This window comes from Pleurodeles waltl, chromosome 9 (assembly GCF_031143425.1).
Source record: "Pleurodeles waltl isolate 20211129_DDA chromosome 9, aPleWal1.hap1.20221129, whole genome shotgun sequence".
Taxonomy (NCBI): domain Eukaryota; kingdom Metazoa; phylum Chordata; class Amphibia; order Caudata; family Salamandridae; genus Pleurodeles; species Pleurodeles waltl.
Genome location: NC_090448.1, coordinates 901,867,693 through 901,891,533, shown reverse-complemented (window position 1 = coordinate 901,891,533; position 23,841 = coordinate 901,867,693). Strand labels below are relative to the sequence as shown.

At 45.6% G+C, this 23,841-nt stretch overlaps 1 protein-coding gene across 3 annotated transcripts in view; it reads left to right on the top strand.

Annotated features, from left to right (window-relative positions):
* Window positions 1-23,841, top strand: part of DICER1 (dicer 1, ribonuclease III) — an 848,581-nt gene that overhangs the window by 56,604 nt on the left and 768,136 nt on the right. For all 3 annotated transcript variants that reach the window (XM_069208246.1, XM_069208245.1, XM_069208247.1), the window contains 2 exons: window positions 6,201-6,383; window positions 9,563-9,725. In XM_069208246.1, coding sequence (XP_069064347.1) covers window positions 6,270-6,383; window positions 9,563-9,725 — 277 coding nt within the window. In that variant the 5' untranslated portion in view covers window positions 6,201-6,269. The remainder of the gene's footprint in view (window positions 1-6,200; window positions 6,384-9,562; window positions 9,726-23,841) is intronic.

Here is a 23,841-nt window from a genome sequence, read left to right as displayed (position 1 = left end):
GTATTCTTGGCTGCTATGCAGGGACAGTGTAGTATTTCATATCCATGAACAGATGACTTTGTTTTAATTATTTTTTTAGAGGAGAAAATAGCAAATGTTTGCACAGCTGTGCTACTCCTTGTCCTTTTAAAACACTTTTTCATTTTTCTGTTTGCTTTCCAAATGTTTTAATATAGTGAAAGGGTTATTTTTCTGTCTTTAAAAACATTTTTCGGGAATTCTACACATATACTCATATATTGATTGTTTATGAGTTTACTGAAGCTACCCAAGACAGAGAATTGGTGTAACAGGCAGGCAACTTTCTTTTATCACTCCTTCAAATCCCCCCCAAACCCCCCCCCCCCCCCCCCCCCCCCCACACCCACTCCCCCTCCCCCATCCCAGGTGAGGCCCCTAAATCATACCACTCCTTTCAGGGGCAGGCTGAAGTTATTTTCAGAAGTGTCATTCCCAGCTTAACTAGTTTATTGGCTTTCACACACTTAAACACATCTTTACAAACCAAAGAAAAAATATTAGAAAGAAAAAAATACATTTAAAAGTTAAAGCCGTTGAGTATCTTTCGGGGCAACTATTGCTGTTAAAATATAGGCAGTGTTGGGCTCTGAGGTGCCTCAGGGCCGTTAATTTCATTTCTATATACTTCTCTGAGTTCTTTCTAATCAGTCTGCGTCTTTGCTGTGACATCTGCTTTGCCTCATTTTGACCAGCTCCTTGCCAGGACATAACCCATCAGTTTTGTTGTTGCTTTGGATATGTTGCAGAGAAAGTGCAACATTAGTTTGTTTTTAGCTTATTTTTGGTCAGTACTTGCAAGATCGTCTTACCCCTGCTTTCGTAATTTAGTGGACATTTCAGGGTGAAGTGGTGGGGGTCTTCTTTATGGCCACAAACGTGTCTGTCATTGAGGGTCAGATTCCTTAGGAGCGTTCCTAGCAGAGGGAAGAAGGCTCCTCTCCTTACCAGTCTGACCATAAGAACCTCCTGTCTTTGGAGCTTGATCTACTCATCAGGTATTTTGAGTATAATGAGGGGTTACATACCACATCCCTACAAAGCAACGTTATTTGTGGCATTCAGTTTTCTTTATTGCTGGAGGTGTTTGTATTGCTTTTGCAATTGCTGGCACTGTTGGAATTGGTCTCAGGTTTGCTCGATAGAGTTTTTTTTGTTGCAAGGCCGAAAAGTGGTGGTTTATTTTCAAGACCTTTGTATATGTATGTGCTGTGCTGATTACTAAGGCCCTCATTACGATCCTGGCGGCCCGAAGACCGCCAGGGCTGCGGTGGCGGTCTTATTGCCAAATTACGAGTTTGGCTGAAGGTGAGCACCTTAGGCACGGTGTGGTCGTAATACCGCTAGCGGTATTACGATACTGGAGACCACCAGCATTTTTCTGGTGGTCACACTGCCAGAAAAAGCTGGCAGTCTTGCATTGTGGTGACAGGAATAAACATTCCTGTCTCCAGGATACACTCGCACACACTTCCACATACCTACCTGCATGCATGCACTCTCACACTACTACACACTAACACACCCCCACTGTAGGAAGTTGGCTCTGTATGCACTATTTCAAAGTAAGGAATAGTATGCACAGAGTCCAAGGGTTCCCCTTAGAGGTAAGATAGTGGCAAAAAAGAGATAATACTAATGCTCTATTTTGTGGTAGTGTGGTCGAGCAGTAGGCTTATCAAAGGAGTAGTGTTAAGCATTTGTTGTACATACACACAGGCAATAAATGAGGAACACACACTCAGAGACAATTCCAGGCCAATAGGTTTTGTTATAGAAAAATATATTTTCTTAGTTTATTTTAAGAACCACAGGTTCAAATTCTACATGTAATATCTCATTTGAAAGGTATTGCAGGTAAGTACTGTAGGAACTTTGAATAATCACAATAGCATATATACTTTTTACATAAAACACATATAGCTATTTCAAAAGTGGACACAGTGCAATTTTCACAGTTCCTGGGGGAGGTAAAGTAATGTTAGTTCTTGCAGGTAAGTACACCACCTACGGGGTTCAAATTGGGGTCCAAGGTAGCCCACCGTTGGGGGTTCAGAGCAACCCCAAAGTCACCACATCAGCAGCTCAGGGCCGGTCAGGTGCAGAGTTCAAAGTGGTGCCCAAAACGCATAGGCTTCAATGGAGGTAAGGGGGTGCCCCGGTTCCATTCTGCCAGCAGGTAAGTACCCGCGTCTTCGGAGGGCAGACCAGGGGGGTTTTGTAGGGCACCGGGGGGGACACAAGTCCACACAGAAAGTCGGGTGCAGTGTGCAAACAAGCGTCGGGTTCTCAATAGGATTCAATGGGAGACCAAGGGGTCTCTTCAGGGGTGCAGGCAGGAAAGGGGGGGGGGGGCTCCTCAGGGTAACCACCACCTGGACAAGGGAGAGGGCCTCCTGGGGGTCACTCCTGCACTGAAGTTCCCATCCTTCAGGTGCTGGGGGCTGCGGGTGCAGGGTCTTTTCCAGCCGTCGGGATTTTAGGGTCAGGCAGTCGCGGTCAGGGGGAGCCTCGGGATTCCCTCTGCAGGCGTCGCTGAGGGGGCTCAGGGGGGACAACTTTGGTTACTCACAGTCTTGGAGTCGCCTGGGGGTCCTCCCTGTAGCGTTGTTTCTCCACCAGTCGAGTCGGGGTCGCCGGGTGCAGTGTTGCAAGTCTCACGCTTCTTGCGGGGATTGCAGGGGTCTTTAAATCTGCTCCTCTGGAAACAAAGTTGCAGTCTTTGTTGAACAGGGCCGCTGTCCTCGGGAGTTTCTTGGTCTTTTGGAAGCAGGGCAGTCCTCTGAGGATTCAGAGGTCGCTGGTCCTTGGGAAAGCGTTGCTGGAGCAGTTTTCTTCAGAAGGAGGGAGACAGGCCGGTAGGGCTGGGGCCAAAGCAGTTGGTGTCCTCTTCTTTTGTGCAGGGGTTTTTCAGGTCAGCAGTCCTCTTCTTCGTAAGTTGCAGGAATCTAAATTCTTAGGTTCAGGGGAGCCCTTAAATACTAAATTTAAGGGCGTGTTAAGGTCTGGGGGGTTAGTAGCCAATGGCTACTAGCCCTGAGGGTGGGTACACCCTCTTTGTGCCTCCTCCCAAGGGGAGGGGGTCACATTCCTATCCCTATTGGGGGAATCCTCCATCTGCAAGTTGGAGGATTTCTAAAAGTTAGTCACTTCAGCTCAGGACACCTTAGGGGCTGTCCTGACTGGCCAGTGACTCCTCCTTGTTATTCTCATTATCTCCTCCGGCCTTGCCGCCAAAAGTGGGGCCGTGGCCGGAGGGGGCGTGCAACTCCACTAGCTGGAGTGCCCTGCGGTGCTGGAACAATGGGGGTGAGCCTTTGAGGCTCACCGCCAGGTGTTACAGCTCCTGCCTGGGGGAGGTGATAGCATCTCCACCCACTGCAGGCTTTGTTACTGGCCTCAGAGTGACAAAGGCACTCTCCCCATGGGGCCAGCAACATGTCTCGAGTGTGGCAGGCTGCTAAAACCAGTCAGCCTACACGGGTAGTTGGTTAAGGTTTCAGGGGGCACCTCTAAGGTGCCCTCTGGGGTGTATTTTACAATAAAATGTACACTGGCATCAGTGTGCATTTATTGTGCTGAGAAGTTTGATACCAAACTTCCCAGTTTTCAGTGTAGCCATTATGGTGCTGTGGAGTCCGTGTTTGACAGACTCCCAGACCATATACTCTTATGGCTACCCTGCACTTACAATGTCTAAGGTTTGGCTTAGACACTGTAGGGGCACAGTACTCATGCACTGGTGCCCTCACCTATGGTATAGTGCACCCTGCCTTAGGGCTGTAAGGCCTACTAGAGGGGTGACTTATCTATACTGCATAGGCAGTGCGAGGTTGGCATGGCACCCTGAGGGGAGTGCCATGTCGACTTACTCGTTTTGTTCTCACCAGCACACACAAGCTGGCAAGCAGTGTGTCTGTGCTGAGTGAGGGGTCCCCAGGGTGGCATAAGATATGCTGCAGACCTTAGAGACCTTCCCTGGCATCAGGGCCCTTGGTATCAGGGGTACCAGTTACAAGGGACTTACCTGGATGCCAGGGTGCCAATTGTGTAAAACAAAAGTACAGGTTAGGGAAAGAACACTGGTGCTGGGGCCTGGTTAGCAGGCCTCAGCACACTTTCAATTCAAAACATAGCATCAGTAAAGGCAAAAAGTCATGGGGTAACCATGCCAAGGAGGCATTTCCTTACACCCACTCACCCACGCAAACACGACCTACACACCCAATCACACTGACATACATACACAAACACCACTGACATGCGTGCATTCACTCCCCATCGCATACCCACCTTCACACCCCCTCACTCGCATGCATCCATTCATTCCCCCCCACACACCACATAGACCCATTCCCTCCCCCTTCCGCATCGCACACACACGCTAACCCCAACCATTCGCATTCACCTGCCATCGGGACACTGCCATGCCTATTACGGCTTGTAATACATAGTGCATGTCCTTTTGGCATAGTGGAACCGCTTCCTTCCTGCTGATTGCCAGCACGACTAAGCGTTCCTTTCATATTTGTCGACTAGTTTATTTATGACCGATCTCTAGCGTTTCAGTTTGTATTTTAGTGGTGACATCTAGCATCTATCTAGGCTGGGGCTGAATTTAGCAACTGATTCAAATGCAAATATGGGAAAGCTTGTTGAGAGCATGAGCAGTGTTTTCCAGAGTGTCCTTTCATGGTGTCTGATTTTAGCCACACACTGGCCAGGCCCCACATTTCAGCTGCATACTTTATTTGACTTACCACTTTTGCCTAGAATACTGGAATAATTTAGTCAACCCTTCCACAGAATTTGGTCATGAAGAATAATTCAAGTGACCCTGATTTCAAGGAATTGTGTTAGATGAACATTTGACTTGGACCTTTCAATTTGGTTGAAACAAAATAGCTTTGATGCATTTGCCATCTATCTAATTATCGAATGCAGACGATCATTTGAACATAACATTTATTTTATGAGGAATGATACATTTGAGATCTTGTATTTCAATGTGCCTTAAAGGTTGATGAGGCATCTTGACTCCCAACAATAATTACTTGTGTACATAATAATTTAGCAGGATGTATTATGTTTATATCATATTTGCAAACTTTACTTATTGTGAGAACATGCTATAAATTTACAAAAATTCTGGACTTTGAGTGATGATGCATTTTAGTCTTTCTACTATATGTCTGAAGGTTGGAATACATTTTATTTTTCTGTAGCAGTGACATAACTGTAAATAACCCTGACTATGGTCCGTTTTTAATCCGAAGCTCATTACAGAGCCCTTTCTTTTCTTTACGGTAATAAATTTTGTGGGTAATGGATGGCACCTACAAACCGCCCCGGTATCACCAGCTAAATATAAAGACTCTGCTTCAGCCATATGGCAAGACCTTCAGAAAGAAATATGACATTCATACTTTATTGCTGCTGTAATACTTGTTTTGTACTGTACCTAGACCTGCTCCATGCACGTCCCTTGACTTAAGCCAAGGATGCACATTCACAACTTCTCGGAGTTAAGGAGGCTTTGGTGAGGACAACTTTCTATTGTTGGCTTAACATCTTGAGCGCCTTTCACCAGGAACCCTTAAGTTTCTGTCAAAGAGATCAGGGGCTGCAGTGACTGTGTGCCCTGGAGACCCTGACAGCAGCATGATATGTTTAACAAAAAAGTATTTTTAAATCCTGTGCGTCCACTTAGTTTTTTGGCAAAGCTATAAGGCCATCCTTTTTTGAATAATTACAATTTATTTTCTCAGGGAATTAAAAAAATAAGTAATGGAAAATTCTGAAATGTTATCTATAAGTAAATGTATTATAGGAATCATCAAGATATAAATACCATGACACGGAAACCTTGTTCATAGCTTTCCACTTCTCAGCAAATACATGATGACAAGGAAAGTACAATTTGAAAATTGTCTCCCCAGAGTGGGACATTGTGGTTATAGGATCGATGTTTCACAGTATCAACTTGGTGTTTGTTGTATGTGGGGAAAAAATAACTTTATTTGATGACTTCTTAACTAGTGAAAAATGTGTTTTAAGTTAAATATACCTGTTACAAGATACCTTTCACTGCACATACTAAAAGTGAAAGCCAAATACGTTAACACTTAAAAAAAACAATTCTTTGACCCATAATGCACATATGTTTGGATTCTCCTTTACAGTGATAAACAGAAGTGGCAATGAAGGAAACCCTAGATGAATGAACGATAACCGTTTTAAAATCCACCAGCATGGCAGGATTGCAGCTCATGACCCCAGCTTCCTCACCATTGGGTCCTTTTTTTGGATTACCATGGCAACAAGAAGCTATTCATGATGACATTTATACACCAAGAAAATATCAGGTACAACTGGGTTACTATTGGAAGTAAACATGTTTTCAGTTTAGTAACTTGCTTTCCTAATTTGTCATTTTATCTCTTTGTAGTTAAAACCGGATTTTATTGCATGCTGTTTTCATGTTTGCAAAAATGAACACGCTTCTTTTGTTATACATCGCACAGTCAGTATGTCAGATTTTTAGTGTTATGTGATGCCAATTTAAGTTCTCTAGAAGAGGAGATATAAGTAAAGAAATGGTGAAATACCCAAGTTACACATTCTTGAATATGGGAGGCAGTTGCTTATATCCTTGGCGGCAAAATGCTATCTTTATGTCTGATGTGTTTGCCAAGTTCTGTTAACCATTTGGGAAATGTTTCTGATGAGTTGGAAGCCTTTCCTGCACAGCCACTAAGTCTAATACTGTTTAACATTTTCTGAAAGAGAAGGTAATATTTGAGAATTCCAGTGGCTCCCAAGAAGTCCAACAAGATTTTGGTCTGGAACCTCCATAAGTTTTGCCAGATTTCCCGGTCTCATTTCTTCTGAGAGGGGCTGGGTGTGCTGTGGGAGTTAACCATTTCTCAGTCTCTGATCTTAGCTGTCTGATTTCTAAAGACTGACCAATTGTTTATTGAAAATGAGTAAAATATTCCTCTGTTTAGGACCTCGCCACTGCGTTTTCAAATAGAAATGCAAATTTGTTTGAGTATTCTTATTTATTTATTTTTATGGTCCTGACAAATCCCATCATACCTACATTAATTTATTCTAATAAAAAGTGGCTATAATTACAGAAAGATGTTAAAAATCAATATGGATTGTGGTGGGCTTCTCTACTTGTATTCCTGTGTTAGTTGACCACCTCCATTTATAGATTTAAAGTTAACTCGTGGCTTGCAATCCTAATGAAACATTGCATATTGAAAAGTTAAAATGATAACCTTGCAAACTGCATTCCAGTAGGCTCTTAATTTAGCCAAGGTGATAATAGAGTTAACATTCCTCTTCGTGAGAGCCATGGATAACACTATACTGGAATACAGTTCTTACAGGGACTCATACCTCTTTTCTATTAAAGTTACCACCAGATGCGTTAATATCTGTCCATTCTTTCTCCCAAATCTTCCGTTGCATGCAGAAAGAGCCCTATGTTTTTTTTAATTAAAAGTATTTATTGATATTCAAAGTAAAACATGGAGCCATCTTGATGGAATCAAAGCTGTAAAACTGGAAGCATTTCCTACACCGGATACTGCAGTAAATGATAAAAATGAGCAGCTTCTTTTGTCACAGAAAATGTCTAACACTCTAGACAGCTAAAATGAGGTCGCAATTGCTATAAGTTTTCAAATATCTTCCACATCCATTTCAGTAAAGCATTCTAACATGCTCAGTCAAACATGTATCTCCAAATCCAGGAGCAGTCTGTCAGTTTACTCCCTAGTAAACAACTGCAGAGTCACCATAGAGTGCTAATGAAAAACTAGAGCTCCAACATTTTATATTCAAGATAAAAGTGAGACACTCCTGTATGGCATGCATTTTGTTCCAAATAGGAGATGATGAAGAGCAGGCCAAAGTAAATGAACATTGAAATATTAATGCAGACATGAAACTAGAGAGTTAGAAATGTGAGGATATTTTCTTTACTAATATGATGCATGCACAAATACAGCATCCCCTTTCCACAACTGTTTAGTCAGCATACCTATCTTCTTAGATGCTCAACAGCTCCCTACTTTTAAAAATGGCAAAAATATATATACACAACAAAAGGTAAAAACTAACATACAAAACAAAAAAACACCTATGAAAGTAACCAGGTATGGTTTACTGAGCTAACTGTAACTTGCACCCGGCCAAAAGCTGCTTATGACTTCACATATTACATCACTCATGGCATCTTAAATTATCTCATAGATTACATCAGTGAGAACACCACAGTCATATACGGCATAGAGTTGCTGCGTGTAGATATGTGGGCAAATAGCATGGAAATAGTGTAAGCCCTAGGGACAACTGTAATTGTGCATGTTGAAAGTTTTATATGGTGCACCATTACAAATCACTAAAGATTGAGGTGGAGGAAATTCTCCATGTTAAGCAAAGATGAAGGCTGAACACACCTGATGTTGGTTGCAGAGATATGTTTAGACGTAGGCTGTGGCTTAAAACCACAGCCATTTGTAAAAAATCTGTGAGAGAGGCTAAAGCTGCTGCTGATAATTCATTAACCACTAGTGGATATCTAGGCATCTGTCTATGTTAAATAGTTGTAGTACAGTTGTATAGACACATTCTAAAAGCTATGTATGTTTATTTCGATAACTTCATTAAAGATTTTGAGGCATTGTACATTATTGAATAGTTTAAAATACTAGGTTCTGCCACTTAGTAGTGATTTACCTCATATTGGTGTTGTAAGCATGGCTCTAAGGTTGTATGCCAATATGCCCATCTCAGGAATGTGTGCAGGGTATTTTACTAAAATACCAAGGACCTGACAGTAGATGTCTCTACAGTGGCAAATGTATATCTTTCAATGTCCTGAAAAATTGCATATCATATGAAGACTTTAGGAGGGTAATCCCATAAAGGCGAGTAGAAATTTGTCCACAAGTGTAAAATGCTAAATTACTTTAAGTCCGCAAAACCTCTAGAACAGTCTTGCAACAATTGTATGTCATCATCAGTGATGCCATCAATGATGTAATTTGAGATGTCATCAGTGATATCATTTAACATATCACGAGTGATGTAATATTTGAGGTCATAAGCAGTTCATGCCACTAGCACAAGTTATAATTATCTCAGTAAACTATAACAGCTGTTTTTCAGATTTACATGGTCACTTCTGACACTGTAGCATCCCTTTAACTTCTGGATTGAAGCTATGACTCAAGAAACTAAGACTCCCAACAATAGTAATAGATGACGTTACATTCTGTGCCTCTGCATATATGGTTTATACCATTCTGTGTTTTCATGTGTATTGGTTACAAACAGAGTGTGTAAGCAGACACACAGGACAAGCTTAATGCACAGACACATAGTGTGAAGTATCTAGGGTATGTTCCTGGTACGGAAGATACAGTCCTGCTGAAGCAAAAACGTCTCGCTATTGCTTAGGCACAGGAACTTGCTAATGTTTCTTTTGTCTGGGACGCAGCACCAATCAAACATCTGATTCATTCCACAGGTCGAACTGCTTGAAGCGGCACTGGATCGTAACACAATAGTTTGCTTAAATGCTGGTTCGGGGAAAACATTCATTGCTGTACTACTCACAAAAGAGCTGTCCTACCAGATCCGAGGAGACTTCAACCAGCATGGCAAACGAACTGTGTTCCTTGTCAACTCTGGTAAGACTGATTTATTGTAGTAATTTGAAGTGAATCCGTACAATTTTCACATTTTGTGGCAGGGTAATCTGATATTTAGACTCGTAACTGTGTAAAATGAAATAAAAAACATTCATACATTTTTCTTTCGTGTTAAGCATACAAATATTTATAAATGTTGTTCAGTACCCAGTAAATTTTGTCATAGCCCAAATATACATACCTGTCAGTTTTAAGTGTGTACAAACATCTTCTAGAGGAATGTTATGAACCTGACATTTGGCTAATCCTTCATTTGGCTTCTGTGCTTACTGTACACTTATCCAGCCATGACTGGATAAGTGGAAGGACTGTCTTGGTTTGACTTGTATACAGCACGGACATGCCGTACAATGTCCATTAAGGTGTTGGATACCACAGTGTTGCACACAGTTAGAAAATATGTGCCACAAGTTGGCATTTACAGCGGCTCATATTATAATGAGATTTTATCTCATATGGTTTGTATTCCAAATAGGAGCTTCTTATACTTTGAGATGTTGTTTCTGTCATATGGTACATTTTGAATTACAATTTATTGTCAGCTAGAGTTATTGCATGTCCTGTTCCTTTTAGTGCTAGCTATAAAATCACTTGGATAGATATTTCACTTAGTAAAATTGAGGGGGGCGTGTAAAAAAGACCAAGAAGAATAATTATTAATATTATGATGGGGATTTATGTTTAACCTCATTTAACCTATACAGATATGATTGTCCTTGACTTGATGACCATGTTGATTGAAATATCCAGCCTTAAGATTAACTGAATGAAATCTGAAGCCTTTACCACTGATCACATTGCATCAGATTGCTTAATGTCAGGTGTTGTTAAAGTGAACCCTGGATTCTTTCACATACATGGGCATTAGAACTTGTAACCCTAAGAAAACATCTATTATAACTTTAATACAGTACTAGATCAGATTAGTGGGACAATGACTTGGTGGATGAAATTCTCCCCTTCAGTGGCTTGTAAATTTGAGTTGGAAAAAATGACGAGGCGTGTAACTGGTATTTCTTTGTGAATAACCCTTTTGTCCTGTCTTGCATATTATGTGCACAACATGTTTGCTTAATTGAACCCAATTACCAGACATATACCGTACGTCAGCAAGGCATGTACTGAGAAAAGCAAACTGTGCCGGGTTCTTCAAATTGATGTTCTTACATGGATCAGCTGAGTCTTTGAGTACCTTTTTGGACCTGCCTGAACTTGTCTGCTTGATAAATGAGGCTGGGTGAAGGAAGCTTGCCTAAAAAATAAATGATCCTTGTGGAAGCAGTCGGATTCCAGATTGTGCAAAGGTACATGGACTAGGGAGTTAGGGAGTGATTTAAAATTAGCAGTGGCAAAGCATTCAAATTAACTAAACAGTGCTGTAGAGACTGAGACTGTTTCCCCTCCTCCCAAATCCTGCACATCAAGGAACTCTGAAATTGCGTAATGAGTTAGGTCACTTCGGTTCTGGATGGTAATCTGACTTAAAATCTTATAAAAATGTTGATGTTCAAGGTTACAGTGAGAGTGATGTAGAAAAGGTTTCACTGTTTCTTCTCTCAGAAAAACAAAATGACATTAATTAAAGGTGGAAACTAATGCAGTGCAGGCTAAATGCGGTGCTGTTCCAGACCCACCCCAGGCAAAGCCCTCTTATTTTGCTGTAGGGAGTTTGGTGTTTTTTCAGATGGTGCACACCCAGTCTTTATAACTTGGACGGCCTCTCTACCCACAATAAACTCAAAGACAGAAGTCTGGTAGAACAAAACTAGGTTTCTCAGCAATCCTAGTAGACACAATGTTGTTTCAAATGTGTCCCAAAGTGTTCTGTGTAAACACAGCAGACCTGTTAAGCTGCTTTTGACCCTCAAGCAAGATGTGACGCGTAATATCAAAAAGGTTGCTTATAGTCCTCACCCTGCAAAATAGATGACTTCGATGTTGCCCATTCAGGTCAGCCTCCTTTTTGCTCTTAGGAGTTTCACATCAATTTCAGTTCTAATCAGTGGCTGATGGATTTTTGAGAGCAAATATAAATTAGACTCCAAGACGGTCAGACAGGTAAAATGTAACTTTCTAAAAGTTACTTTTCCTTAATATTTAATAGAAATCTGACTTTGTTGTTTAGATATATTTTAATTAACTATTAAAAATAGTTGAAGTTTAGTTGTTTTTTCTATATAGCCCCATTCCTGAGATACATTACGTTAAGGCGTTGGTAGCTAATGCCTTTCTACTAAAATATAATTAACATTTTGTTCTGGTTTTCACCATCGGCCAACCAGCCTTTCAACAGTGCAGATGGCTTTTGGCTACTTGTCACTTAAGCTAGATGTTAACAGTAAATATCTATATGTCCTACTTTTAAATGTCATACACACTGCCGTGTGGACTAGAAGGAAATAGGGGTGAACAATTCATATTTTAAAGGAATGTTTTACATGCAAAAAGGCTTTCATTTGACAAGTTGAATTAAAGTTTGCGAGCTACACTGTATAGACCTGAAGCCAAGTTTATACTTTTACTGTAGCAGATTGTACAGTGGGTACTTCAGTCCACAAGTAGCACTTAACTTCTAGTCCCCGGGGACACTTGTAGCATAAACTAGGGTCTTACATGTAAATGAAATATACCAATTACGAGTTTGCCAATCCAACCATATTTAAAGGGGGAGCACAGGCACTTTACTACTGTTTAGCAAGGATAAAGTGCACAGAGTATAGGGTGCAGCAAAAGGCAACATATCCAAGGTGACCATGAAGAAAATTTGGATTTCCTACATGATGCATTTATGGAAATAGCTGTTTGCCAATTGGTTTTTTTTCCAGTTTAAAGAATAGGTAGTAGGAGAATTAAAAGGCTACTGTGCTTTTTAAGGGTTTATATGTTGTTTAAAAAAGTGGCTTCAGAAAGGTGTATTATGTTTTGAAAACAAAGGCTGTCTTCTGAAGGATCCAACAAGTAGGCTGAAATGTTCGTTGTTAATAAATCCAGTGAAGAGCTCCAAGATGGAGAACTAGGATTATATGAAACACTAATAACACATTTAATCTGATAGAGACTTCTAGTTGCAGATGTCTTACAGTTGAATTTTCCCCAGACGTCAGTCTGTATCTGGAGATTTTTTCTCAAGCAGGTCCCCTGCGTGCTGTTAGGTGGCGTTGGTTGGCTCAGCGTCCTTCGTTGGCGTTGTGTGCGCCAGAATGATGTTGAAGGCTCAGCGTTTCCCCTGTTTTCGGTCAAGAGGAAGGTTGTGAGAATGGTCACAGATTCCCGGCCCCCCTCCAACCCTTCCTTCCCAAACTTTTCCTTGTCCCATTCAAACTCCTCTGGACGATCGGGTAAGCACAAGAATAAGTCAAAAAAGAGCGAGCGTTCTTTGACTTCACCCCGTCGGTTGGCTGACGCGAAACGGGAAAAGGAGCGGCATCACTATAGGCCTTCGGCGTCAGAGCCTGCTTCTGGGTTGACTCTGCGCCTCCCTGAGTTTCCAGGAGCCGGAGCCACCACTGCCCAACTTTGTGAGTTGTTCAAGGCCATGCGTCTCATATTTGGGCAGTCTAACTCCACCAAAGTGCCTTCAGGTCCAGCAGAATCGTCAGGAGCCCTCTTGGGTTATGCAGCAGTGCCTTCGGCCTCTGCTCCGGAGGGCCCCTAGGGGTTCGTTCCCGGATCCGAACCAACATTGGGAATGCCATCCTGATCTTCCCTGACGGCGGTTCCGGCGCCATCCGTGCCTACGATCTGCGTCGGTCACATCCTCATTATCGACTCCGACACTGAGCCAGACCGATGTCGCATGACACTGAATTGGACTTCGGCAGGAGTGTTGCTCCTTTGGTTACTGGACCCTTTAGAATACGAGCTATAGGACCCTATGGACTGGCATACAGACCTGCGTGAAACCAGTGGCCTGGACACTTCTCCTGACACTGGCATGCTTTCTTCCCTTACAGTGGCTACGGAGGAGGGAGCGTCCTACTCCATGGTGGTGAGAAGAGCAGCCAAGGTCCTGAGCCTCTAGCTGCCTTCTGTGGCAGTCAAGACTAACAGACTAACATCCTGACAGAGGTGCTTCAGCCTGGGACTTCCTCCTCCAAACCCCTTTTGCCCTTTAATGAGGCCCTCACCGATGTCCTGCTAGGGACGTGGTCCAATCTCAGCAGAGGGGCTCCTATTGTAGGAAAGTACCCTGCTTTCTTGGCATGCCTACCCCCATTTTCTGCCTGTTGTCAGTGTGTTTGACTGTGTTCACCGGGATCCTGCTAACCAGGACCCCAGAGATTATGCTATCTCCATTTTAACTTGGTAACTTGTACCATTTTCACCGCACATTTGGCATACTGGTGCCCCCATGTAAGTCCCTAGCATATGGTACACACGTACCCAGGGCATTGGGATACCAGGGGATCCCTGTAGGCTGAAGCATGTATTGTGTCACCCGTGGGGAGCCCATGCAAAGCGTTATGCAGGCCTGCCATTGCAGCCTGCGTGAAAGGGTGCATGCATCTTTTTTCACCATAGGTCACTGCACCAGGTCACTATAAGTCACCCCTATGGCAAGCCCTCCTAGCTCAGAGGGCAGGTTGCACATACCTGTGTGCAAGGGACCCCAGCACTAGCACAGGTGCCCCCACGAATTCCAGCGCTATTTTCCTGGACTTCGTGAGTGTGGGGACGACATTTTATGCGTGTACTGGCCATACGTCACTACCTATGTCCAGCTACATAATCGTAATGATCCTAGGCATGTTCGGTATCAAACATGTCGGAATCATACCTCTATCCTGTTGCCAGTATTGGAAGTATGATTCCATGCACTCTGGGGGGCTCCTTAGAGCCCCCACCCCCCAAGCACTGCTCATACTAGTCTACCAGGGTTTTCCAGGAAGCCCAAGCTGCTGCCACCCTTCAGACAGGTTTCTGCCCTCCTTCTGCTTGAACAGCTCAAACCCAGGAAGGCAGAACAAAGGATTTCCTTTGGGGGAGGGGTAACACTCTCTCCCTTTGGAAATAGGTGGTACAAGGCTTGGAAGGTGTAGCCTCCCCAAGCCACTGGTATGCTTTGAAGGGCACATTTGGTGCCCTCCATGCATAAACCAGTCTACACCGGTCCAGGGACCTCCAGTCCATGCTCTGGTGCGAAACTGGACAATGCATAGGGGAGCGACCACTCCCCTGTCCATCACCACCCCAGGTGTGGTGCCCAGAGCTCCTCCAGATGCTCCCTGGGTTCTGCCATCTTGAATCCAAGGTTGGCAGGGACTTCTGGGAGCATCTGAGTGCCCAGGCCAGTCAGGTGACGTCAGAGCTCCCTCCTGATAGATGGTCACCTGGCTGGGTGACCAATCCCCCTTCCAGGGCTACTTAGGGTTTCTCCTTTGGGTGGGTCCTCAGATACGGCTTGCAAAATTCCAACAGGACTCCTCTGCAACCTTACTTGGACCTCTAGCCACCGGATCCACAACTGGACCCTCCAGGAACCGACAATCTGCATCCATGACGAAGACTCTTCCTGCAACATTGTTTTCACGCCACCTTCCAGGTACTGTAACATTTCCCCGGCTGTGCATCCTCTGAGGGTGGCAAGTCTTCAGTCTGCACGAGAAGGAAGAAGGAATCTCCTTTGGAGTGAAGGAGTCACTCCCCTGCATCTGCCGGCACCTACTGCAACAACGACAGGCTGCGTGGATCCCCTCTCCTCTCTTCTTGAGCTGTGTGGATCCTGCATCACGGGTGATGGTCCAGAGTAGTCCTCTTGGTCCTCTCTGCCTGCTTTCCAACTTTGGTAGAGGTAAGCCCTTGCCCTTACACGCAGGACAGTACCCGTATGCACCGCATCCCTTGCAGCTGCCAAGGCTTGTTTGCATCTCCTCCAAGGGATCTTCAGGCTGCTTGTAGCTCCAGCCCCAAGCACTCCTTCCTGTGACGCACAGCCCTCTGCGTGGTTCTCCTGCTGCGTGGGACTCTTCTCCGGTTGTGCTGCATGGGTTCCTCTGTGACTCGTGGGACTCCTGTGGGCTCTGTGTGGCTGATAGTCCCCTCTGACTCCCCCCTTCTGGGTTGAGTCCTCATGGGCCTTGCTGGTCTACGGCAGCACCACTTTCTGCCAACCCCGATTTTGCCTTTGCCAAGGCTTGGTGGTGGAAATCCTGTACCAACACCTAACTGCAATCCTTTCAGGATGGGACTTCATCTGTATCCCTCAGGAACTCTTCTCCCCCTTCCGGGCTGTGGTGATGACCTTCTTCTGATCACCATAGACCAACTCCTGCAACCACAGCTGGGTGGGTAGTAGCTCCTACTCCTCGTGGACTCCTCTGTGATTCTTGGACTTGGTCCCCTCTCTCCACAGGTCCTCCTCTCCAGAAATCCACCGCTGGTTTCTTGCAGTCTTGTCTTCTTTTCTTCTTTTTCCTTCCTTTTGAGTGGTTTGGGGAAATTCCAGTGATTTACTTCTGCTTTCCTGGTCGCTGGAGGGTAATGTGTTACTTACCTCTGTGGTTTTCTGGTATGCCCAGCTCCCCTCTACACATTCCACTTACTTAGGTGCGGGGTCCTGTGTTCGCATTCCATTTTTTTAGTATATAGTTTGGGCTCCCCCTAGGGTCACTATTGTTTATTTGCAACTGCACTGTTTTCTGACCTTTTCCATGCCCATTACTGGTTACTAGTGTATATAATTAGTGTATTACTTACCTCCTATTGGAGGGCTGCCCTTCTAGTATCTTGTGGTATTGTGTGACCAAAATAAAGTACCTTTATGTTTGTACGACTGAGCGTTTTCTTTCATATGTGTAAGTGCTATGTAACTACAGTGGTTTTACATGAGCTTTGCACATCTCCTAGAAAAGCCTTGGTTGCTCTTCCACAGCTACCTCTAGAGTGCCTGGCTTCTAGACACTTCCTACACTTCACTAATAGGGGATACCTGGTGTAGGAAGTTGGCTCTGTATGTGCTATTTCAAAGTAAGGAATAGCATGCACAGAGTCCAAGGGTTCCCCTTAGAGGTAAGATAGTGGCAAAAAGAGATAATACTAATGCTCTATTTTGTGGTAGTGTGGTCGAGCAGTAGGCTTATCAAAGGAGTAGTGTTAAGCATTTGTTGTACATACACACAGGCAATAAATGAGGAACACACACTCAGAGACAAATCCAGCCAATAGGTTTTGTTATAGAAAAATATATTTTCTTAGTTTATTTTAAGAACCACAGGTTCAAATTCTACATGTAATATCTCATTTGAAAGGTATTGCAGGTAAGTACTTTAGGAACTTTGAATCATTACATTAGCAGGTATACTTTTCATATAAAACACAAATAGCTGTTTTAAAAGTGGACAGTGCAATTTTCACAGTTCCTGGGGAGGTAAGTTTTTGTTAGTTTTGTCAGGTAAGTAAATCACTTACAAGTCTCAGGTTTGGGTCCAAGGTAGCCCACCGTTGGGGGTTCAGAGCAACCCCAAAGTTACCACACCAGCAGCTCAGGGCCGGTCAGGTGCAGAGGTCAAAGAGGTGCCCAAAACACATAGGCTTCAATGGAGAGAAGGGGGTGCCGCGGTTCCGGTCTGCCAGCAGGTAAGTACCCACGTCTTCGGAGGGCAGACCAGGGGGGTTTTGTAGGGCACCGGGGGGGACACAAGTCAGCACAAAAAGTACACCCTCAGCAGCGCGGGGGCGGCCGGGTGCAGTGTGTAACCAAGCGTCTGGTTCTCTGTAGGTTTCAATGGGAGACCAAGGGGTCTCTTCAGCGGTGCAGGCAGGCAAGGGGGGGGCTCCTCGGGGTAGCCACCACCTGGGCAAGGGAGAGGGCCTCCTGGGGGTCACTCCTGCACAGAAGTTCCGTTCCTTCAGGTGCTGGGGGCTGTGGGTGCAGGGTCTTTTCCAGCCGTCGGGACTTTAGGTTCAGGCATTCGCGGTCAGGGGGAGCCTCGGGATTCCCTCTGCAGGCGTCGCTGTGGGGGTTCAGGGGGGACAACTTTGGTTACTCACGGTCTCGGAGTCGCCGGAGGGTCCTCCCTGAGGTGTTGGTTCTCCACCAGTCCAGTCGGGGTCGCCGGGTGCAGTGTTGCAAGTCTCACGCTTCTTGCGGGGAGTTGCAGGGGTCTTTAAATCTGCTCCTTTGAAACAAAGTTGCAGTCTTTTGGAGCAGGGCCGCTGTCCTCTGGAGTTCCTTGTGTTTCTTGAAGCAGGGCAGTCCTCTGAGGATTCAGAGGTCGCTGGTCCTTTGGAAAGCGTCGCTGGAGCAGGTTTCTTTGGAAGGCAGGAGACAGGCCGGTAGGACTGGGGCCAAAGCAGTTGGTGTCTTCTGTTCTTCCTCTGCAGGGGTTTTTCAGCTCAGCAGTCTTCTTCTTCTTGTAGGTTTCAGGAATCTAAATTCTTAGGTTCAGGGGAGCCCTTAAATACTAAATTTAAGGGCGTGTTTAGGTCTGGGGGGTTAGTAGCCAATGGCTACTAGCCCTGAGGGTGGGTACACCCTCTTTGTGCCTCCTCCCAAGGGGAGGGGGTCACATCCCTAATCCTATTGGGGAATCCTCCATCTGCAAGATGGAGGATTTCTAAAAGTTAGAGTCACTTCAGCTCAGGACACCTTAGGGGCTGTCCTGACTGGCCAGTGACTCCTCCTTGTTTTTCTCATTATTTTCTCCGACCTTGCCGCCAAAAGTGGGGGCCGTGGCCGGAGGGGGCGGGCAACTCCACTAGCTGGAGTGTCCTGCGGTGCTGGCACAAGCTGGAGTGTCCTGCGGTGCTGGCACAAAGCCTTTGAGGCTCACCGCCAGGTGTGACAGCTCCTGCCTGGGGGAGGTGTTAGCATCTCCACCCAGTGCAGGCTTTGTTACTGGCCTCAGAGTGACAAAGGCACTCTCCCCATGGGGCCAGCAACATGTCTCGGTTGTGGCAGGCTGCTGGAACTAGTCAGTCTACACAGATAGTCGGTTAAGGTTTCAGGGGGCACCTCTAAGGTGCCCTCTGGGGTGTATTTTACAATAAAATGTACACTGGCATCAGTGTGCATTTATTGTGCTGAGAAGTTTGATACCAAACTTCCCAGTTTTCAGTGTAGCCATTATGGTGCTGTGGAGTTCGTGTAAAACAGACTCCCAGACCATATACTCTTATGGCTACCCTGCACTTACAATGTCTAAGGTATTGCTTAGACACGGTAGGGGCACAGTGCTCATGCACTGGTGCCCTCACCTAGGGTATAGTGCACCCTGCCTTAGGGCTGTAAGGCCTACTAGAGGGGTGACTTATCTGTACCTGCATAGGCAGTGAGAGGCTGGCATGGCACCCTGAGGGGAGTGCCATGTCGACTTACTCGTTTTGTTCTCACCAGCACACACAAGCTGGCAAGCAGTGTGTCTGTGCTGAGTGAGGGGTCTCCAGGGTGGCATAAGACATGCTGCAGCCCTTAGAGACCTTCCTTGGCATCAGGGCCCTTGGTACCAGGGGTACCACTTACAAGGGACTTATCTGGATGCCAGGGTGTGCCAATTGTGGAATCAAAAGTACAGGTTAGGGAAAGAACACTGGTGCTGGGGCCTGGTTAGCAGGCCTCAGCACACTTTCAATTCAAAACATAGCATCAGCAAAGGCAAAAAGTCAGGGGGTAACCATGCCAAGGAGGCATTTCCTTACACAACCCCCCCCCCAAACGAAAGAGGATGAGACTAACCTTTCCCAAGAGAGTCTTCATTTTCTAAGTGGAAGAACCTGGAAAGGCCATCTGCATTGGCATGGGCAGTCCCAGGTCTGTGTTCCACTATAAAGTCCATTCCCTGTAGGGAGATGGACCACCTCAACAGTTTTGGATTTTCACCTTTCATTTGCATCAGCCATCTGAGAGGTCTGTGGTCAGTTTGAACTAGGAAGTGAGTACCAAAAAGGTATGGTCTCAGCTTCTTCAGGGACCAAACCACAGCAAAGGCCTCCCTCTCAATGGCACTCCAACGCTGCTCCCTGGGGAGTAACCTCCTGCTAATGAAAGCAACAGGCTGGTCAAGGCCATCATCATTTGTTTGGGACAAAACTGCCCCTATCCCATGTTCAGAGGCATCTGTTTGCACAATGAACTGCTTGGAGTAATCTGGAGCTTTTAGAACTGGTGCTGTGCACATAGCTTGTTTCAGGGTGTCAAAGGCCTGTTGGCATTCTACAGTCCAGTTTACTTTCTTGGGCATTTTCTTGGAGGTGAGTTCTGTGAGGGCTGTCACAATGGATCCATATCCCTTCACAAACCTCCTATAGTACCCAGTCAAGCCAAGGAATGCCCTGACTTGAGTCTGGGTTTTTGGAGCTGCCCAGTCCAGAATAGTCTGGATCTTAGGCTGGAGTGGCTGAACTTGGCCTCCACCTACAAGGTGTCCCAAGTAAACCACAGTTCCCTGCCCTATCTGGCATTTGGATGCCTTGATAGAGAGGCCTGCAGATTGCAGGGCCTTCAAAACCTTCTTCAGGTGGACCAGGTGATCCTGCCAGGTGGAGCTGAAGACAGCAATATCGTCAAGATAAGCTGCACTAAAGGATTCCAACCCAGCAAGGACTTGATTCACCAACCTTTGGAAGGTGGCAGGGGCATTCTTTAAACCAAAGGGCATAACAGTGAACTGATAATGCCCATCAGGTGTGGAGAATGCTGTCTTTTCTTTTGCTCCAGGGGCCATTCTGATTTGCCAGTACCCTGCTGTTAAGTCAAAGGTACTTAAGAATTTGGCAGCCCCTAATTTGTCTATTAGCTCATCAGCTCTAGGAATGGGATGAGCATCTGTCTTGGTGACAGAGTTGAGACCTCTGTAGTCCACACAAAACCTCATCTCTCTCTTTCCTTCTTTGGTGTGAGGTTTGGGGACTAAGACCACTGGGCTAGCCCAGGGGCTGTCAGAGTACTCAATTACTCCCAATTCCAGCATCTTGTGGACTTCCACCTTGATGCTTTCCTTAACTTGGTCAGACTGTCTAAATATTTTGTTTTTGACAGGCATGCTGTCTCCTGTGTCCACATCATGGGTACACAGGTGTGTCTGACCAGGGGTTAGGGAAAAGAGTTTAGCAAACTGCTGCAGGACCTTCCTACAGTCAGACTGCTGTTGGCTAGAGAGGGTGTCTGAGTAGATCACTCCATCCACTGAGCCATCTTTAGGGTCTGATGAGAGGAGATCAGGGAGAGGTTCACTCTCAGCTTCCTGGTCCTCATCTGTTACCATCAACAGATTTACATCATCCCTGTCATGGAAGAGCTTAAGGCGGTTCACATGGATCACCCTCTTGGGGCTCCTGCTTGTGCCCAGGTCCACCAGGTAGGTGACCTGACTCTTCCTTTCTAGTACTGGGTAAGGGCCACTCCATTTGTCCTGGACTGCCCTGGGAGCCACAGGCTCCAGAACCCAGACTTTCTGCCCTGGTTGAAATTCAACCAGTGCAGCCTTTTGGTCATACCACAACTTCTGGAGTTGTTGGCTGGCCTCAAGGTTTTTACTTGCCTTTTCCATGTACTCTGCCATCCTTGAGAGAAGGCCAAGTACATAGTCCACTATGTCTTGTTTAGGCTCATGAAGAGGTCTCTCCCAGCCTTCTTTAACAAGAGCAAGTGGTCCCCTTACAGGGTGGCCAAACAGAAGTTCAAAGGGTGAGAATCCTACTCCCTTCTGAGGCACCTCTCTGTAAGCGAAAAGCAGACATGGCAGGAGGACATCCCATCTCCTTTTGAGTTTTTCTGGGAGCCCCATGATCATGCCCTTTAATGTCTTGTTGAATCTCTCAACAAGGCCATTAGTTTGTGGATGATATGGTGTAGTGAATTTATAAGTCACCCCACACTCATTCCACATGTGTTTTAGGTATGCTGACATGAAGTTGGTACCTCTGTCAGAAATCACCTCCTTAGGGGAAACCCACTCTGGTAAAGATACCAATGAGGGCCTTGGCTACTGCAGGGGCAGTAGTCGACCTAAGGGGAATAGCTTTAGGATACCTAGTAGCATGATCCACTACTACTAGGATGTACATATTTCCTGAGGCTGTGGGAGGTTCTAGTGGACCAACTATGTCCACACCCACTCTTTCAAAGGGGACCCCCACCACTGGAAGTGGAATGAGGGGGGCCTTTGGATGCCCACCTGTCTTACCACTGGCTTTACAGGTGGGGCAGGAGAGGCAAAACTCCTTAACCTTCTGGGACATGTTGGGCCAGTAGAAGTGGTTGACTAATCTCTCCCACGTCTTGGTTTGTCCCAAATGCCCAGCAAGGGGAATATCATGGGCTAAGGTCAGAATAAACTCTCTGAAACCCTGAGGCACTACCACTCTCCTAGTGGCACCAGGTTTGGGATCTCTTGCCTCAGTGTACAGGAGTCCATCTTCCCAATAGACCCTATGTGTTCCATTTTTCTTGCCATTGGACTCTTCAGCAGCTTGCTGCCTAAGGCCTTCAAGAGAGGGACAGGTTTCTTGTCCCTTACACAGCTCTTCCCTTGAGGGTCCCCCTGGGCCTAAGAGCTCAACCTGATAAGGTTCCAGCTCCATAGGCTCAGTTCCCTCAGAGGGCAGAACTTCTTCCTGAGAAGAGAGGTTCTCTTTTTCTTGCTGTGTTGCAGCTGGTTTCCCAGCTGACTTTCCTTTCCTCTTGGTAGGCTGGGCCTTTCTTCCAGACTCCAGCTCTACTTTTTCACCCTGAGCCTTGCACTGTGCCCTTGTCTTGACACACACCAGTTCAGGGATACCCAGCATGGCTGCATGGGTTTTCAGTTCTACCTCAGCCCATGCTGAGGACTTCAGGTCATTTCCAAGCAAACAGTCTACTGGGATATTTGAGGAGACCACCACCTGTTTCAGGCCATTGACCCCTCCCCACTCTAAAGTTACCAAAGCCATGGGATGTACTTTAGTCTGATTGTCAGCGTTGGTGACTGGATAAGTTTGTCCAGCCAGGTATTGGCCAGGGGAAACCAGTTTCTCTGTCACCATAGTGACACTGGCACCTGTATCCCTCAGGCCCTCTACACTTGTCCCATTTATTAAGAGCTGCTGCCTGTATTTTTGCATGTTAGGGGGCCAGGCAGCCAGTGTGGCTAAATCCACCCCACCCTCAGAGACTAATTTAGCTTCAGTGTGACACCTGATTTGCTCTGGGCACACTGTTGATCCCACTTGGAGACTGACCATTCCAGTTTTAGCTGGATGGGAGTTAGAAGTGGTATCTTTCTTGGGACAGGCCTTGTCTCCAGTTTGGTGTCCAGACTGACTACAGTTACGACACCAGGCCTTTTTGGGATCAAAGTTTTTACCCTTGTACCCAGAATTGTTTTGTGAAGAGGCTCTGGGCCCACCCTCCTGTGCAGGTTTTTGGGGGCCTGTAGAAGACTCTTTACTATTTTTGTTTTTGGCTGTCTCACCACCCTTCCCCTGGGGAGGTTTTGTGACCCCTTTCTTTTGGTCACCCCCTGTGGAAGTTTTGGACACCCTAGTCTTGACCCAATGGTCCGCCTTCTTTCCCAATTCTTGGGGAGAAATTGGTCCTAGGTCTACCAGATGCTGATGCAGTTTATCATTGAAACAATTACTTAACAGGTGTTCTTTCACAAATAAATTGTACAGCCCATCATAATTACTTACACCACTGCCTTGAATCCAACCATCTAGTGTTTTTACTGAGTAGTCTACAAAGTCAACCCAGGTCTGGCTCGAGGATTTTTGAGCCCCCCTGAATCTAATCCTATACTCCTCAGTGGAGAATCCAAAGCCCTCAATCAGGGTACCCTTCATGAGGTCATAAGATTCTGCATCTTTTCCAGAGAGTGTGAGGAGTCTATCCCTACACTTTCCTGTGAACATTTCCCAAAGGAGAGCACCCCAGTGAGATTTGTTCACTTTTCTGGTTACACAAGCCCTCTCAAAGGCTGTGAACCATTTGGTGATGTCATCACCATCTTCATATTTAGTTACAATCCCTTTAGGGATTTTCAACATGTCAGGAGAATCTCTGACCCTATTTATGTTGCTGCCACCATTGATGGGTCTTAGGCCCATCTCTTGTCTTTCCCTTTCTATGGCTAGGATCTGTCTTTCCAAAGCCAATCTTTTGGCCATCCTGGCTAACTGG